The sequence below is a fragment of the Bactrocera neohumeralis genome, chromosome 6 (assembly GCF_024586455.1).
Source record: "Bactrocera neohumeralis isolate Rockhampton chromosome 6, APGP_CSIRO_Bneo_wtdbg2-racon-allhic-juicebox.fasta_v2, whole genome shotgun sequence".
NCBI classification, from domain to species: Eukaryota; Metazoa; Arthropoda; class Insecta; order Diptera; family Tephritidae; genus Bactrocera; species Bactrocera neohumeralis.
The window spans coordinates 16,032,921-16,052,703 of NC_065923.1; the positions used below are offsets into that span (position 1 = coordinate 16,032,921).

The following is a 19,783-nucleotide window of genomic DNA, read 5'->3' on the forward strand; positions in this document are numbered from 1 at the left end:
GGTGCCGTTGCATATGATTTTGTAAATTTATAAATAATTTGATTTCAAAAATTTTCAAGAAAACATATTAAGTTCTATACCTATGATCCATTTTTAGTAAGTCAATAGTATGAACCTTTTTCTTATGTCCAAAATTTTCAGTCAAAACCCTTAAAAAAACGTTCTTTTTTAATCAAATATCAGACATATCGTTTCATTGAGTCTTTTTATAGCTCTGTCGTAAACGAAGCCCAAACCCCTCTAAGACTAAAATATGCTCAAACTGTATTTTTGCCTGTAGTTCATAAATTCTACAACACTGTCAATTTTGAGCATACATATGTACCTACTATATATTTCAATTTCAACCATTTGGTCTAAGCTTGTTTAAAATGTTTCAAAATAAATTAATAAATATTCCTTAATATTTTTAAACCCATTCTTACAAGTCAGGTACTTCTCAAACCGCATTGCATTATGTATTTAAATTCAAGTGCGAATTCACGAAAACGAAATTGCATTAAGAGCCCTCAAAAATAATGAAATAATACAAATAAAAAAATAAAATATTTCAATGTCATCACGAGGGGCTTGGAGTTTCGTAATTAGAAGCGAGTAGGAAGCAAAGACAAACAGCAAAGGCAGCTGAAAATATACATTTAATATACTTTATACTATACGCACATAAACACAATTAAGACGAGGGCAGTTAGATAAACCTATAAATTTTTGGTAAAAAATGTGTTTCGAAAACTAAATAATAGTTTCTCGAAATATTCAGCTCTTAGTTTTAGTGCCGAGCTTATGATTCGCATAACTTATTCAATGTTGCAAATAGAAAATACTCTTAGAGGTTAAGTAATATAACTGATCCCAAGTATAAATTGTACTTCGATCGGTTATGGTTATTCCTTTGTGAAGCTAGAAAACGTCAAAAATAATTAGATTTTAAGTGTCGGTTAAAGCCCCTTTTACCCATAAAAATCGGCTAGGCTTTACTTTGTTTTTCCGTATAAAATGCAAAGCAATCAATAAAGAGTTGAAATCTTTTTACCACGTTTTCCTCCAAGAGGCTTCTTCTACTGGCATTCGATATGATTTTTAACATCAATAGAACAATGTTCTTATATGACCCCTACAATGCGTTCCCTTAACACTTATGCACTCGTTGGTTCTCTGGTAACTGACATTCAGTCAGAAGGATCTTTCAATCATACAAGTACCGATAGTTATGCAGTGCTCACCAAGCTCCCGTTAGTCCCAGCTGTCCAATAGTAACCCGCAAGAGGACAGCGAAGCTCCAACTCGTTCCTATTCCAACAACAGCGAGGTTAATGGACTTTTACTTGTCAACTCATCAGCTTTTCAGTGGCTTGCCATTCCGCTATGACTTGGTAACCAAACTAGTTCTTTCCCTTAGGGATTCCTTATTAATCTTCGAACGCATGGTCATTGAGTTCAAGGCTAATACTGCCGCTCTACAATCGAAGCGCATAGTCACTTCCCTTTGTTATTTAATAAGCTAAAGCTAAATGAGCTTTCGAAGAAGGTAGAAGTGGGGTTTGATGTGTATCGTATATATAGAATTATCGAGTCTCATTAGGACAAATATTTAGTTAATGGAGATGAGATCTTATAAAAAATACATGTCCAGATTAAAGTAGACACAAGAAGGAATCAACGCTTGGCTCTTAGTTTTTGGACTTCCAAAAATGCATACAAATTAAGATCGAACATTATCAAACCGTGCATTTAAGTGGTACACTTGCTTCGATATTGGTTCTGGGTTAGGTTAGGTTAGTCTGGTTGGCCAATGAGCCACGCATAGACTAATTTTGGTCCTTTGCGATACCAGACGGAGTTACTAGGTCCATGAGGAATAGTCGTCCTTTAGGATGCCTTCGCTTACACGAATTTTAACAGACTCTGTGGCCTCACTATCGATAGCTCCTTCAATGTATCATACCGTGGACTCCAGATGTTTACAGCGTAGTCTTGCCGATTTGGTTTTAAAGTTAAGGCTTATTGACTCCTTAGTCTTTAAAAAACCGGTATTTGCTGGGCTAAGATGTCACATGTTCCAAGCAACGTCCAAAGTAAGACTCAAATATAGAGCGGTAGACATGAGGAGTGTTGTAATTCTAATTACTACTATGTGGATGGCAATAAAAATCACGAATTATTCAAACGACCCTTTTATATATAATACTCGTATGTATAAGTATATGGTATAAATGAGGCTAAAAGCTTGGACAAAAAAAAACGAACGAAAACCTCGACAAAGGGGATTTTTTCAGAGTTATTAAAATATTTCGCTGCACTAATTTGCGTATTTGCCTTTGAAATGCTTGTAAAGCGGAAGAATTAAAAACAAAATCTACACAAATCCTCAGTTCTCATGCCGCCGACGCAACAACATTTGCAACCCTAAATAAATTTGCAACTTACTGCCTTTTCTAACTGTTAGCACAAAGTCTCATTGTTGTTATCTTTTCCCTTTTTCATTTTAATTCGCAGAACGCCAACAGCAACAACACAGACGTACAAACGCCTGCAGTCAGAGCACCGAGCAAGGGCAAGGACAGCAGCGTCACCATTCGCCTGCACCCGCCAGCTGCGAAGCTGTTACGCTTCGAGTGGCAAATCCTATAGACAACTCGACGACGCGTCAACGTCGCACGCGCGAAGACAACGTGAGTGGGCGGAATCAGTTTGCTAATCGTGTGTTGTGCCGAACGCCGCCGCCGGTCTACGATTCACTGCCAGCTACACCACCGCCCTCGTACACGCCGCACAGCACGGGTGTGGCTGCGGGTGTTGTTGGCGTGCCCACAGCTGAAGGCCGAGCCGTAGTCGGCGCTGACGTGCCCCACAGAGCGGAAGTCTGGCAGCAATGTCAAGCTTTCAGCGCCCCTCATTGTGGCAATAATGTCGCAGATTATGTCGAAGTTTTACTGCCGGCCGGTGGTGTTGGATATCAGCAGCCGCTGGGGCAGCAACGAGCGCAGCAGCAATTAGTGCAACTTGTCGAGAATGTGGCACCAACACTTGGCCAGCAGCAAGAGCAACAGCCTGAGCCAGGGTTTGAAGCACAAGTACAAGTTGGAGAACAACAGCAGCAGCAACTACAGCTACAACAACAACAACAGCAACACTTGCGTCGCCGTAGACGTCTGCATTTGCTGCAGCAACAGCGTTTATCGAATATCAACGCGACGAGTACGGACAGCACGAGCAGCGGCAGCAACTGCAGCCTCAGTAATAGAAACAATAACAACAACAGCAACAATTATCATTTCTACAGCGCCAATCCGATTGTTGGTGTCAGTGGCCCTGGCGTCGGCGGCGGCGGTAGCAGCAGTGATAGTGAAACCTACGCTCGCTTGCCAATCGGAAGCGAACGACGACGTCAGCGTCGCCAACAGCGCATTGGTCGTGGCTTAAGGGGTATGTACGGCATTAAATTTAGTTGCAAAAATTACCTTGGAAATATTTGATAGTTGAAGGATAGTTTAATACATACAAACGAGGTATTCCTTTTTGAACCCGAGATAGTCATTCATAAGATGAGTTTTTGCAGACCTATCCGAACTCAGTTAAAAAGTAATTATGAAAGAAATGCATTCTGTGGCTTTAAAGACACTAGTTGCAGATTAAAACTGGTTCAAAAGCTTGCTAGGTCTATTGAACTTTTCTTGTCCGCTCATAAAGACTATGGATACTAAAGGATGATCAATATCGAGGTTCAATTTTTTTTAAGAAAAAACACAGAAACTTCAATTTTAGTGGAGCTATTATCATTCGAAAGAACATTATTTCGAATATATTTTTTTAAGATTATTTCTCTCAAATGCCGGCCGATGGTTCATTCGTTGAATCCAATTTCCGATGATTCCTTCGAGCATTTGAAACGGTAACTCACGAATTACACGCGTGATGGTTTCCTCTAAGGCCTGAATCGAAGCGAGTTTGTCCGCATAGACTTTAAACTTTACATATCTCTAAAGAAAAAAGTTTAACGGTGTGATATCACACGATCTTGGAGAACAATTGACCGACCTAAAACGTGAAATTATCTGCTCACCGAAGTGTTCGCTCAATAAATGCATTAGTTGTTGCGATGTGTGTTAAGTGGCGCCTTCGGATAGAAACCAAAAGTCGCCGAGGCATCAAATAGTCGGTTATCATGGCGCGATAATGGTAACCATTCACGATTACGTTCTCCCCGGTATCATTTTGAAGAAATATGGCCAATGATTCCACTGGCCCACAAACCACACCAAGCCTTTGTTTTTGTTTTCTGCATGAAATGTCAGCTCTTGATTATCTTCAGGTTGCTCTTCGTCCGAAATCCAGCAATTTTGCTTGTTTACATACCCATTGGATCACATTCTTGCGTTATATCCTTCTGGGATTACGAAATAACTATATTTGGAAGAGCAAACATGAAAATTGCTAAGCGATCTCATATAACATTTTCTCTGTTATGATAGTTGTTCAATAATATTTTATAGGAACTCAGAGGTATTTCATATGTAGACGGAGCTTATATCGAATATTGGATTAGACCTTTGTTGATTTATAGAAAATCCTAGAGGACTTAAACCTGTAGATTCCACGAGTCAATGTAATTATTACATCTTGTCTAGAGCGATGTTCAATTCAGTCAACTCCTACACCAAAAATTACTTTCGAGCGCATTGAGACATAGTGTTTCAAAACTTTTAGGATCCACCATTTAAGAGCTTTCACAATTATTAAAGTTGTGTAGAAGAAGGTGAGAGTAAAAGCTCAAGCGCTTTCTCCCTCAAAGTCCTGCTTTAGCAAGCCTGAGTTTGAAACTTCTCGGCAGTCGTACCTTCGTCGAACTGAAATATAAAGCTGAGACTGATATTAGCCACCCAAACGAATCTGTGATAGGCCCCAAGCACTTTGGTGATTTCTGACTGTCTTTATAATCAATACACAAAAGTTTTAGATATCCCATTGCATCGGCGTTCTTAGCTGTTCAAGTGTGACCGACCTTTTCACCTATCCTAACCTAATCTAACCTGACCTTACATTCACATTAAAACTAACCATCTATCGAATTCGACTTGAAACATTAATGTATTTTTTAGGAACATAAAGTAAGGTTAGGAATTATGAAACAATTTTGATCTAAAAGTTTATAAAACTTTATTAATTATGATCCCATTAATTAAAAAATGTTTTTCATTAAACATTACAGATGCCTATTGTCCCGACTTGCTTCACGCTTGTTCCTTAATCCTACATCAGCAGAACGAACCCACACTTGAACCCAACGAGACCAGCAACGACAGTTCCGTAAGCAATTTCACAGCTACGCCACCACGTCGCACACACAGTCGTTGCTCTACAGAATATGTGGAAATAGATGAAATCCGTCCGGTGGCACGCGATCGAGAGGGCGAACGATTTAGAGATCTACAACCCAGCAATTGGCAACCGCAGGTGGAACGTGCTATTAGCACACCTGAACTCCGACAATGCGCCTATAATGAGGGAGTTGTAGGCGTGTCATTAAACGTGGAGGACACTGCAGGCAGGGAAAACGTCGAGTACCAAAGATTAGCAACGAACTCAACGCAACGGGACATGGGTCAGAACTTAAGCTTACGCCGGCCGCGTATCTCACTGACTTGGGTATTAAGAGAACAGCAACAACAACAGCAGCAACAGCAACAGGAGACACAAAACGAAATACAAACGCCCCTGAATGGCGATGACGAGCCGACTACAACAAATTGCAAGCAGCTCGGCAATGGCTCAGTAGAGACACCAAATAATAATAACGGTTGTGCAAACGGTTTGCTAACGACAAAACAACGCACCGAAGTGGTGCCAACACAGTTGACCACCACCTGCACGACGAATACAGCTACTACCACAACAACAACGACAACGAAACGTTATCGCCTCAAACAGCTGCCTGGCAGCACGGATCCACTCAATGGGTACGCGACCACACCCACCGCACATATGCCAGCCAATGCATTGGCACCGCAGAAATTCTTCAGCAATCAAAATTTATTGGAATATCGAGATAAAACTCGCGCTCCATCACGCGAACTGCTCTTCGTCTGTACGCCACAGCGTTTGCCGAAAAGTTACGACAACAGCGAAGCGCTCTCGTTGGCCAAAAAGCGCAATGAGATACGTAAGCGGCTCGCAGCGAAGATGGCAACACTGCAGGCGAATGGCAGAGCCAATGCGGACGGTGCTGAGGCCAATCAATTGGTCAAAAATGGCTGTGGTGCAACGGTAGCAGTAGGTGGCGTGCTCACGCCCAACGGTATTGTGCTCGAAAAAGATGAACTAAAGTCGCTGAAGGGTACATACTCCGAACCGAGTTTGATCGCCGCCTCGGAAGGGCAACACCGTCGTCATCGGCATCGCAAACGGCGTGAACGTAATCGTGGACCAAAGTTCGGCTATGAGATAAGCAATGTGGATGAGTTTCTGTCGAAGTGTTCGCTGGCAGCGCCCGGCAACATACCAGTGGTGCTCTCTGCCGCAAGCACGTTGTACCAAACGCGTCCGGGTCAGCATCAAATTGAAATTCCACTACCGCTTGGCATGGTCGTAAATGCGGTATTCAAAAATCAAAACTGGTTATATGTACAAACGCCACATGCCGAGGAGGGCTATGTCGTCTACTCGTGTTGTCTGCCGCTCGGCATACTGCCACCGAATGTACGCAGTGGCGCCGCGGTTACCAATAAGCCAGCACCTTGCTGGGAGTCCAACGGTGATATATTTCCACGTCCCGGCGGCAATATGACCGACTCCGAGAAGGAGATACGTCTGCGTGGTGGCACACGTTCCGATGGTGCACGTACGCCACGCGGCAAGCGCGGCGATGCCGTCGGCACCGATGTGGATACGGCGAATGGCAATGCCACGCCCATTATTTCCACAACTGCCTCCACGTGCGGCGAACATCAGGTGGATCGGCTCTATTTGCGTGCGGCCTCACAGCCGCGTCTAGTCGAGAAAGCGTACGCGCAACTCAAGTCCACGAAGCAGGCGTTGGCGCTGCGTAATGCCGGCAATGATGAATACGTCACGCTTCAGCAACAACAACAACATCAACAGCAGCAGCACAAGTCAAAGTTGCACGTGCAGAAACACATGCAACAACAACAGCAACAGCTGCAGCAGCTGCAACACAAGCCGCTCATCAACGGCTCGTACATAACGAACGGCCACAACGGCCAGCATCTTCATCCAAAGAATACCAACAATGCGGCGGCGTTGAGTGTGGCCTCAAATGCCACGCCCAGCGTCACCAGCATGTCACACAGCGCCAGCTTTGCGGCCAACTCAACCGCAAATGGCAGCGTGAAGCACACCAAGTTACAACAACACGCCAGCGTGCTGCACATTGCGAGTCGCAAGCAGCATGGCTTGCGTCAGACGCTCGTCGCCATCAACACCGACTACTCCACCGAGAGCATTGTGCTGCACAAGGGCGAAATTGTGACGCTCTGTGAGTGTCGTGAGTCCAAAGATCATCGCCAGTGGTTCTATGTGCGCACGCGCGACGGTCGCGAGGGTTACATACCCGCCGAGGTGGCCGGTCATGGCTACCTGTAGATCCGCTAAGGGTCTTCAACAACAACACCTACTAATCAGTAACAAAAAAAAACGAAACTTAAATGATTTTTCTAGTTATAAGTTGCACACACACACACATTCCAGTCGCTTAGTTTGTAGCAGCTAAACAAACATATTACTTAAATATAATATTAAAAATAATCTAACAATTTATAATAATGATAATGAAACGAAATATTTGTCTGGTGCCCGGAATGGGAGTGGTATGTATATGAAATACATTTAATTATGCTTAAAAAGTGTTAAACTCTTATGTAATTTAAGTATAGAAACGTTGTTTGTATGTATGTGTATGAACTTAAGATTAATTGCAATGAAAACTGTTTACAAAAATTAAATAAATTATCACTCCATCATCATAACAATTCAAAATCAGTTTACGAAGTTTTTCATTACACCTGGGAGGTAAATCGTGGCACGAGGGGTGTTATAATATGCCTTAGAAGTTGTTTTAGTAATGCCGACTTTTTAAGTGGCAAACAAAAACTCAGCCGGTTATGACCGAATAAATGCGGCAGCCTTTAAAGCGCTCTAGGAAACGAAACCAACATGATCATCAAGTTCTTTAGTGGTATACTTAGACTTTTAAATTTGCTTTCTCGATGAAAATTTGCTGACATAAATTTGATACCGAAGCCTGGTAAACCTGGGCATGTGGTCAATTTATATCGACCGATTAGTCTACTGATAATTATTTCGAAAATATTTGAAAGAATATTATTGCGAAGACTTTTACCTCTGTTGGAGGAGAAACAACTCATTATGGATCACCAGTGTAGCTTCAGAAAGTTACAGGGCACAATTGAGCAATACCACAGCGTTCTTGTGCTTGTGCTCTACATTATCTTCATGACTGTCCTTCCAATGATTAACTCTGACTCCACAATTACGGCAATCTATGCGGATTACACTACACGGCTAACGTCGGGTAGCAATTCTACTGCTGCCTCCAGGCAACTGCAAACGCAATTGACCGTTCTAGAATCGCGGCTTGCCAAAAGGGGCACTGGCAATAATACTGAATCACAAAATTCCTTTTGACAGGAACGCCCGCAGAATGGGGTTGATGGATCGATAATACTGCAGAAATGTCTAATGCAAGAAACCAGCGAAACAATGGGGCAACTCTTGTGCACTTATCCAGCATTGGCAAGACTACGCTGTAAACATCTGGGGTCCCCATGGTATGATACCCTGCAGGAGATAACGATGATGAGGCCGCAGAGTCTTTTAAAATTCGCGTCAAGCGCAGGCATCCCAAAAGTTGACTGCTTCTCACGGACCCAGCAAATGAACTCCATCTGGTATCACAAAGGACCTAAACTGGTCTTTCCGTGGCTTATTGGCCTACCAGAATAACGTAACCTAACCTTATACAAGTGGTGGTCAGGCACGAAATATGTCCTCAAGTGGGCTTGTATGGTCAGTTGCTACCAACAAGCAGAAGTATAAAATTTCTGCTAATCAGATATTGAGAAAAAGGCCTTTAAAGAGATTTAAAAAAGAAGAAACAAATGCGCAGTGAAATCAGAGAGCATTTGGATGTTATACACTATGGCTCCTCTTCTACGATCCTCAAAAAAATTTAATATGAAATCTCATATTGGCAGTCCGTCGATTGAAGATTTACGAGATACTTGATACAAAAGATATCTTAAAAGACGGCGTGTGTCATATCTTGAATAAAATATTGGGTAGTAGATAGCTGTTACCACGTAAGCGGTTTCCAAACGGTAGGAGCAACTATGAGACCGCTTCACATTAACATTTGACGTGGTTTAAACAGAATCCTTAGGAGTTTCTTCACGATTTCTTGACTGTCGACGAAACGTGAATCAACTGTTACACACTAGAGACGAAGGAACAGTCGAATCAGTGGACTTCACGTGGTAAACTGTAACAATTAAGTCGAAGACTATCCATCGACGGACACAAAACGAATACCATGTTCTGGAACAACCTGCCTCTTTCCAGAAGATGTATTTTTCAGAGGGATTAAAGAAGTTGGAATATTAGTAGATGACGTAGATTCTGCTAAAATGGGGCTAGTTTGGGAATTAAATCGCAATTTTTCCAAAACATTCATTTTTTAGTACATCTCGTAATATATGTAATATTCAAACTTTTATGAGATTTTTCTAAAGTAGATATAACCCACTTGTGTGAAATGAATGTACTTGGTGTTCTGAAAGAAGTAAAGGACAGATGTTTACAGCGTAGATCCAGAAGTTTTTGTTATAAAAATTGCATGCTTCTGAATGTTCTTGGCAATTTGAATAATAATCTGTTAGCAAAAGAAAGGTTCGTAAATTTAAATTGGTACAAGGGCCTTACTTAGCCAATCCTGTTGAACATGGTACATGAAATATTTTGAACCGCTTCCCAGGCTACAGTACGATACTAAAAGTGAAGAACAATGCTTTGTTAAAGCCTATAAAACGAAATTGATATCATCCACATATGTATGTATATCCAAAGCTTTATACCCGCAATAGGGTATATTAAATTTGGCATGAAATCTGTAATACCCAGAAGGGAACGTCAGAGATCCTACAAACTAGTATATGTATGTACATTAGGGTGATTCAAAAAAAAATTTTATTTTTTTTTTCAATTGGTACTAGCAAAAATAGGCTCCTAGACACCTCTAAGAAAGCCTCTCCAAATATGAGTTTTTTATTGTAACGGGAAGGTCCTCCGCCTAACGGTTTTCTATTTTTTCTTATTATCAGATAGAAAAATTTATATCTCGCTTCCAACTACTTGAAAAAATATCTTGTTAATTAGGTTTTGTAGGAAATTGAATGCTCTAAAATATGGTCTCTTATGATTTTTTCGTAAACCCAACCGTTTAAAAGATATTAAAGGTTGAAATTTGATTATTTTTGGGAAAATTTTTTATTTCTTAAGAATTTTATAACTCAATGAAAAAAAATTATTACGAATAGATTTTTGGAGAGGCTTTCTTAGAGGTATTTTTCAGAGTACAAAACGAAAAAAAAAATTTTTTTTTGATCCACCTTAATATGCATTGATGTTTGACGATGAATATCTCGTAAACGCTTAACTTAATCGAAATATCATAGTAGACCATTTTTATAGAGCAGTAAATTTCCTACAAAACTATGTGTTTCATCATTCATAATAATTTTTTTTCATTGAGTTATAAAATTAATAAGAAATAAAGAATTTTTCCAAAAATAGTCAAATTTCAACCGTTAATATCTCTTAAACGGTTGGGTTTACGAAAAAATCATTAGAGACCATATTTTAGAGCATTCAATTTCCTACAAAACCTAATTAACAAGATATTTTTTCAAGTAGTTGGAAGCGAGATATAAATTTTTTGATAATAAGAAAAAATAGAAAACCGTTAGGCGGAGGACCTTCCCGTTACAATTAAAAACTCATATTTGGAGAGGCTTTCTTAGAGGTGTCTAGGAACCTATTTTTGCGAGTACCAATTGAAAAAAAAAAAAAATTTTTTTTTGAATCACCCTAATGTACATATATATGCATATAGGGTATAACTACCAACCAAAATGGTTTTATTTTTTTTTTATTATGCAGATAATTTTATGCCATTTATGAACAAAATGTTGCTCAAATTGTCATCAAGGCTCCGTTTCTATAGCTCCATTTTCGATGACCCGGTGCAGCATTTCGGCTATAGTACGTAGAATGTTGTCTTCGAGCTCCTCCCATTTTACTCGGCCATGCAATTGCTATTCTTGAACCAATTTGGTTTGATGACGAAGCCATTAAAATGGGCCTCATAGAGAGGATGATTTTTCGATCAACTTTTTTTTCACGGACGAGAATTTGTGTAATAATCTTGAAGCGTTGTACCAAAGTTAAACCTGACATTGGGGATGTTCGAGTCTCAATCACTGCGGCAGTATAGCAAGGCATCATATTCGACGCAAAAATGTTGCAATATAAGTATCAGCTGAGTATCTGCAGAAAAACAACACTGTCGCAATATTGCTGCAGTTATTTGCTTGCTCGAACATTCCCATTATGATATGGCAAACTTCACAGAATACACGACAAAATTGTACACAAATTCGTATGCAAACTTACCCGCTACGAACTGCCACAATCAAGTCATCCCTATGGGTAACTCATGATTAACGTAATAAGCTGAGCCGATTTAGTCATGCCCTCAGTTTCTGAGATTTCGATCTGAAATTTTGCACAAGTCCATCTCTTTACAAAAAACTGATTATTTGTTAGAATCGTAGAATCGACGATATTGGAACACTATAGGATATACAAGTAGCTGTCATATATTCTATGTGATCAAAATCAAGCCCTTATATGCAAAACTTTTGAGTTTGACGAGATATCTTCATAAAATTTGGCATGGATTATTGCTTAAGACAACGGTACAATCTCCGATAAATTTGTTCAGAGCGGTCCACGCTACCATATAGCTGTCATACAAGCATACAAACCTCTCAACCCCAAGATAAATCTCTTTTTACACCCTTTTAAACCATAATAGATGCACCGTTGAAGAGTATGATAGTTTCGGAGCAGCCGAAGTTAACGTTTTTTCTTTTTTTTTAATCTTTTTTTAAGTGGTCAAAGCGCTCTAACTCATCATATCTACAAAAAATTAGACAAATTTGCATTTATTTAAAAATATTTATTAATTTACAATAAACATATTCTCTATTGTACAATATGTATCTACGAGTACTAATTCGCAATAAACACAATTATTTCGCACACAAATTTATTTATTATAATATAGAAAATATAGTGGGCGCAATGGGGCTTCAATCAGAAAATGCTGCAATATGGCTGCTAAATGTTGTTCAATATTCACACCAAAGTGCTGATTGCTGGTTTTACACTCTTATTCTTCTTCTTCTTCTTCTTTTTCTTCTTATGAATTGTAAATTATTTAATATGCTTTGCATTCTCTTATTGCGTCTCACTCGAATGTTTTTTGTTCTTCTAAGTTACATACATACATATATGTATTTATAGGTATGAAATAACTTAATTTTTTAATATGTAGAAGTATATACCTTACAAAAAATGATTAAATATAAGTTTATTTTTAAAATTTGGCGCATGACAATAATTATGATTTTTTTTTTACTTTGTAAAACTTATGCTAGGGGATTAAAATTTTTACAAATATTGCCCATATTCGTTAAAAATAATATAAATTGTTGGAAATGTTTCACATATGTATTTTTTGTTATTTTTGTATATGTATATTTGTAGGTTTTATAAATTTTAATAAAAATTTGTATATATTTTTCATTTAACACACTAATCATTTAAATTTCAACAAGAATTTTAATACTTTAAACCTGATTGTATGTGTTTTATGTTTTCTATGCCGAATATTTTATAAATGGATTGTTTGAAGTTTCGTTTTGTTCGTTAAAATTGCTTTCAATTTTCAGTTTTATTTTTGTAGTTTAATTTTAATTTTTTTTTTAATTAATTTTTTTTTGTCTAAAACTGTCGAAAATTGCTGTATATCTAGTTTCTATTATTGCTGCCGCTCACTCATTAAATTGCGTACGTATGTATTTATATATAGTCAGCTAAAATGCAGAACAACATATCACCAAAAACACCAAAAAGATCGAAATTGAGTTCTTCACTACATCATATTACATATGTATGTATATGTATGCATCACATTTTACGCTTTCGATATCAGATATAACCAATATATGTATACCATTTCTCATAACTGTGTTATATCCAAAACTCAAAATTTCAATGAGTGCATGATAACCAATATATTACCATTTTATAACCAAAACACGCCTGTAAACTTATGAAAAGTGCTGTCACGTTATTTTGCATTTTAGTTGACGATATGTATGTATGTATATGTATAATTCCTTGTATGCACTTGTATATATTCTTTAAATCTGACAGATATGTGGTGTTATATTTCAATAATTTATATAAACATTACACTATATTATTGTTTATAATTTTTTCCTTCTTTTTTTTTTTTGTTTTGTTGGGAAGAGGTACTCATTATATAACTGACAACATTTATGTACTATATATGTGTTCACAATACAAGTAAGTATATTAATTTTTATAATTATTGCGTTTCGTTTCAAAAGATTGAGCAAAGTATTTCGATTCCAGTTAATATATTATACGAGCAGTTGAGTGTTTTAAATAATTTCAAAAATATTTAGCAAGGAAAATATTGTGAAATTAATGCATACAAATGTTAGTTAAAAAAGTTAAAAGTTTTGAAAATTTTTTTCTGTTAATTTGGTAGGTTGATTAAATGCTTAATTAAGCCAATCAGAAAGCATGATTTAATTGTATAAGCTTGTGTTACTGGAGAGCCGGGCTGCCACTTATGAACACAATTTTTTAATCCATAATGACAAAAAAAATGTTTGTTTTTTTATGAAATTTTTTAATCTATAATGACAAAGAATTTTTTTTGTTTTTTTTTTAATTTTTTTCATGATTTCCTCGCTTATATTTCGTTGATTTCTGCTGTTACACAATTTTTTCGTATTCAATTACAACACAAAAATACATTTTCATTGGCGCGAATTTTCGAAAATTATATTACAGCTAATTTTGACAATTGAATCACAAAAATTGAGCAAAACAGCTGATTTTGACATTATGAGTTAAAACAATTATGACAAATTTCTTTTTTGGCTTCGACACAACTTTATATAATTGAATCATGATCAGAAATTTTTATTTATGTTCGGCTTATTCTTTTATCCAATTTTAATTTTATATTGATTTTGCTGTTTTTTTTTTTAATTTCAATTACATTAAACAGCATTTTTTGTAAACTTTTCAATTTTATTTTAACACCATATAATTTTAATTTTACTTGTTTTGAAAAGAATGCGATTTTTTTTTAAATTTGAATTATTTTATTTCTATTTTGTTTTCCAAATTGTGAATTTCATTGTTTTTACTCTAATTTTTTTTCAAAAGATTTTAGTTTTTAATTACTTTATTTTTTATCTAATTTTGAGTGCAATTATAAATATTGCTGATTTATTTAATTTTGTTTTTTAATTTAACTAATTTTGAACTTTATTTAAATTTTTGATGCTTTTCGAAAATAATTTTTAGGTACAATTTTTTTTCGAATTTACATACATATATTTAACTTTTTGATGCTTTTTGAAATTGTTTTGAGTTTAATTTTTTTTTCGAATCTTAAATTTCCGAATTATTTTAAAAGCTTGTACGTTTTCTTTTAGAAATATTATTGCAAGAAATTTGGTGTAAATTTCATAATTTTTTCAATATTTTTTGGTCATGTACACATTGTATATAATTTGATAATATATACTATAAGTATATGTATGTATGTATGTATGTATGTAAAACAACACACTATCACTAACTATAAAAATATCAACCACACAACAGATGCCGAGGCGAGCATACACACACACCTTACTTTGAAAGATGCATAAGTCTGTTTTTGTTTTCTTAAATTAAAATTGCTAAAATTAATTATTATGTTATATAGAAGGAGCAATAAGCAAAAATTTAAAAAATAGAGACAATAAAAATTTTAAATAAATAAAAATAAACAAAAAATAATTAATAAAAAATTATATATAAAAAGAAAATTATTAAAAAATTTTAAAATATACATATAAACACATTAAAAAATAACATTTAAAAAAATGTAAAACAAATCTAAATAAATTCATAATAATAAAAAGTAACGAATATATTTGTTGCATATACTTTTAGTTACTTTTTCTTTTTCTTAATTTTTAGTTTTTTATAGTTCATTTATATATTTATTTATTTTTTACTTTTAATTTTATTACTTATAATAAAATATTTTGTATAGATTTTGTATTTTTTGTACATATTTTTTAAAATACATATACATATAGAAGAAACAATAAAAAATTAACATCTAATAAAATTAAAAATAGCAAATACTTAAATATTATAAAAATAAATAAAAAAATTTAAAATACAAAATAAATATGTTAAATATGAAAAATATATAAAATATTTTATATAGTTTCATAATAAAAAAAAATAAATAAATAAATAAAAAATTACTAAAAAAAATAACTAAAAACTGGAAATAAATTAAATTTTTGCCTCATATTATAAGCATTTCGCTAATTAGTTGTTCGCTGCATTTTATGGTTTTATATTAGAAATAAAAATATATTTTTTTAATGCTTTAAAAACAATAAAAAGAACTAAAATATAAATAATAAAAAAAAATATAAAAAATAAAAAAAAATAAAAATTTTAAAATACAAAAAAAAATAAAATATAAAAATTACAAAAATTTAGATTATAAAAAATAAATAAGTAATAATTTTATTATTTATATATTTTTTATTTTTATTTTGAAACTGCATAAACTATTTTATATAAATTTTTATATTTTTTTTATTCAAAATATTTATTTTGTATTTTAAATTTTTTTATTTATTTTTATAATACTTTTTATTTTAAGTATTTGTTATTTTTAATTTTAATTTTTAAGGTTTTAATTTTTTATTGTTTCTTCTATACATTTTAAAAAATATGTAAAATATAATAAATTTTAAAATGCAAATAAAATAAAAATAAATAAAAGAAATTATGATATAAATAAACTATAAAAAATTAAAAATAATAAAAAAGTAACTAAAAATATATTTTTTAAAATGTATGAAAAACAATTAAAACAATTTAAATATATAATAGTAAATAAAAAACAAAAAAAAATTAAAATAAATTAAAAAATAAAAATATTTTATATATTGTCAAAAAAATAAAACAAAAAAATAAAAAATAATAATAATTTTTGTCTCAAATTATAAACACTTCGCTAATCAGTTTTTCGCTGCTTTTACTTTTTTTATATTGGAAATAAAAGCTTTAAAAAATATACAAATATTATTCGAGCGTAGAAATATATAAATATAAAGGCGTAATAATATACTCAGCAGTTCCAGATACGTAAATATACAAGTGAATAAATAGGCAAACTAAAAATATCTACATATGTATAAATATGTATGACAGGCGGTGTGATTCGCACATTCACATGTGAAAGCGTACAAACATGAGAGCGTGAATCTTGCATATCCTGAGCGTGGTGAACTCAAAAATTGCCAAAAGAAAGGATTTCATATTGACACAACAACAAGGAAAGCGCTGACAATAACGCAATCAATATAAAAGCAGTAAAAAATCACTAAAATTCATGCATGAATTATTTTTTTCAAAATATGTATTGCTTGCTTGCTTGCAGCTATTACGAATGCACGTACAAGAACTACAAAAAAAAATAATAATAAAATTTCCTTCGCAGTCCTGAGCTATGACAATTTTTAGAGTTCACGTTGCATAAATTACATACATACTTGTATTTCTAGCAAACTTCTTAGCAAATATAATTGCACGCATTCATACACAGCATTTAAAAAATATTTTGTATGTATGTATGCGTGCACAAACAATTTCTACCGTTACGCGTATTTATATAATTTATATAGCTTGACTTGTATTGGAACTGGGTGAGGCAGTCGATGCATTGTCGCAAATGCTATCACTTGTCGTATCCTCCGCACTTGCCAGATATTGCTTGGTAAGCGCAGCCAGAGACGTTGAGGCTGCTTCTTCTTCGGCCGCTTCCTCGAACGCTGTCAGCGCATTGCCATTTGGAGCGTTTGGCTTTTCTAACAGTTGATTCATTGCCTTCAAGTTGCTCGGCTTTTCTTCGTCACTGTTTATATTGAGCGTCGTGTCGTTCATGCGATGATAGTGCGGCTTCTGCGACGTACTCGGCCGCGAGTAATCCAAATGATCGTATTCATCTAAGAATGTAAGTTAATATTTATTATTTATTTATATTTTCAAAAAAACGTAGTGAATAAGACACTAAACAATTAACAAAACGGAGTTATTTAAGAGGTATTTAAAGAACAATGCATTGGTGTGTGTGAACGAAGCGAATAAGCGGTGCTAACTACTTGTAAAACGCTGAATTTGTTGCGAAAAGGTGCTGATGTGAAGTATGTTTCCAAACTACCTTAATTTTTGATAAACATGAGAGTTAGCGGCAGCGGTGAGTTGGATGCCTTTTATATAGCACACACAGAGTACTAGGATAAGCCTGATTTAGTGGCTTTATTTTGTGAAAATATAAAAAAAAATTGTAAAAATTATATTTTGAAATTTAAGGTTAGATCTTGACCTCAAATAATTTGTGAACAAATGGGCAAAAATTGTAAAAAATATATTTTGAAATTCAAGGTTATATTTTGACGTCAAACATCTTTGGAACGAATCGACTTTAAAAATTATTTGATTTTTTTGTAGACCTTTAAATTCTCTATAAGAGTATAAGCTTGAATTTTCACTGCTTAATAATTTCTTCAAATGCATTAAACATCCATACAAAATAAAAAAAATATTCCTGTTTTATTTATGAGGAAATTCAAAAAAAGCGGCCTATGTTAATATTAATGTCAAGAAATCTCATTTTTTTCTACAATTAGAGCAATACTATCAACATATTCTGTTTCTAAGAAAAAGAAAGTTTTTTTATTTTTTGGCCCACCCTAAATATATTTTACAAAAAACGAGAGCAGCTATATATATTTACATATAGCAAAACTTATAGAATTAGAATTAGGATTTTTTAGTTATCCATAACCGTCTGTGCATTCGACAACTCATCTTATTATTTTTTGGCTTAGATACCGCTTACGCGATTTTAGCCGAGGACAGCTCACGTTACTCGGAAAATTTTTCTTGATAAAATTTGAAACAAGATTTTAGCCCATAAAAGTAACGGTTTGCGAAACTAAACGTAATGACAATATTGCCACGCCCACAAAAAGGCAAAAAGTGCGTTATTACATTAAATATTTAAAAGAAAAATTTTATGTAAGACATTAAAAAAAGAGAAATCTTACAGTTTTATAAATTGTGCGTAACTAATACTGCTCTAATGCCACTTCTATGGTAATACCACACCAAATCGGACTTTACCCAGATGGCATTTTTCAAAACTACAAAACTACTAAAGTATGAAGTGACTAATTCATATGATCAAATTTGACCCGGACTGGTATAGAATGCATTTTTTTCTAAATGGGCACTTTTTAAATATTCGTGTGAATATTGTTTTGAAACTGAGTTAAGCTGCAAACTTTTGTCAACTCATATTGCCCTGCAAAGTGTGTACAAAAAAAGTACTGCGCTCTGATTACCCTGGATGTCGAGAAGGCGTTCAACACGGCAAAATTAGCACACATAATCGAAGCTCTGAATGAAATACGCGTCTCTGAACACCTCATGAACAGTATAATGAGTTATTTTAAAAATAGAAGCCTGATTCTTGATATGGACGAAGGCACCAAGAGCATGGTGATAGCAATAGTTAAACAATTAGTCGACACAAGAACCAAATGCAGCTGAAGTACGTGGGAGTAGTATTGGACTCCAAATTAAAATTTAAGGAACAACTAGCGTATACTTCCTGTAAAGCAAACAAAATTTATAATGCTCTATCGAAAATGATGGCCAATAGATGCTCAGTGCGTAATAAGTGCTTTCCGGACTTTATCAACCGACGCTGCTGAAGTATAAGCCAGTATGCCAACCTTTGACATCCGGGAAGATGAACTCGAGCGATTATAATAGTTATCAGCACCTAAAATATTATCGGCAAAGAGGAAAGGAACAGGACATCAAAATCTAAAAGCAGCGGTAGCTGCGCTGGACCCACAGACTTATTCCGGATATCCACTCGTGGATAGACAGACGAGATGGGGATCTGAATTTCAATCTGACCCAATTCGTATGGAACATGTGAGCTTTAGAAGCTACTTATAGAGAATTATTGTCCTCGCTTTTCAAATACAAGGGATAACTAAAAACCACACTCGGTGGTAGTTTCACGGTCGAAATTTTAACGACACTCATGTGTAAGTCGACTGAGAAATGGCTGTTAGCGAAGCATCTGCTTTCGTAATGACAAAACTGCGACTTTTCAACAGATTAAGCTTTCGTCAGTCTACAAAATAGAGGATATTGAAATATCGTGTCCTTCCCACGGAGTAATACTTAACCGGTGGTTCATGGGAAATTCTTGAGTTGCGAAAAGTATTGCACCTACTTGGAAAATAATTACATCGATACATCGTCTTTC

General features: G+C 34.9%; 2 protein-coding genes across 13 annotated transcripts in view; one reads left to right on the top strand and one right to left on the bottom strand.

The window, feature by feature from the left end:
• Positions 1–2,047: 2,047 nt before the first annotated feature.
• On the top strand, positions 2,048–7,997 carry LOC126761773 (uncharacterized). The gene is made up of 3 exons (XM_050478153.1): positions 2,048–2,075; positions 2,497–3,426; positions 5,210–7,997. The coding sequence occupies exons 1-3, from the start codon at positions 2,048–2,050 to the stop codon at positions 7,597–7,599; spliced, it is 3,348 nt and encodes a 1,115-aa protein (XP_050334110.1). The 3' UTR covers positions 7,600–7,997.
• Positions 7,998–16,408: 8,411 nt separating this feature from the next.
• Positions 16,409–19,783, bottom strand: part of LOC126761044 (protein draper) — a 49,314-nt gene continuing 45,939 nt past the window's right edge. For 9 of the 12 annotated variants that reach the window (XM_050476939.1, XM_050476941.1, XM_050476938.1 and 6 more), the window contains one exon: positions 16,409–17,441. In XM_050476939.1, coding sequence (XP_050332896.1) covers positions 17,113–17,441 — 329 coding nt within the window. In that variant the 3' untranslated portion in view covers positions 16,409–17,112. The remainder of the gene's footprint in view (positions 17,442–19,783) is intronic. The other 3 variants (XM_050476949.1, XM_050476948.1, XM_050476947.1) reach the window with 1 other exon arrangement.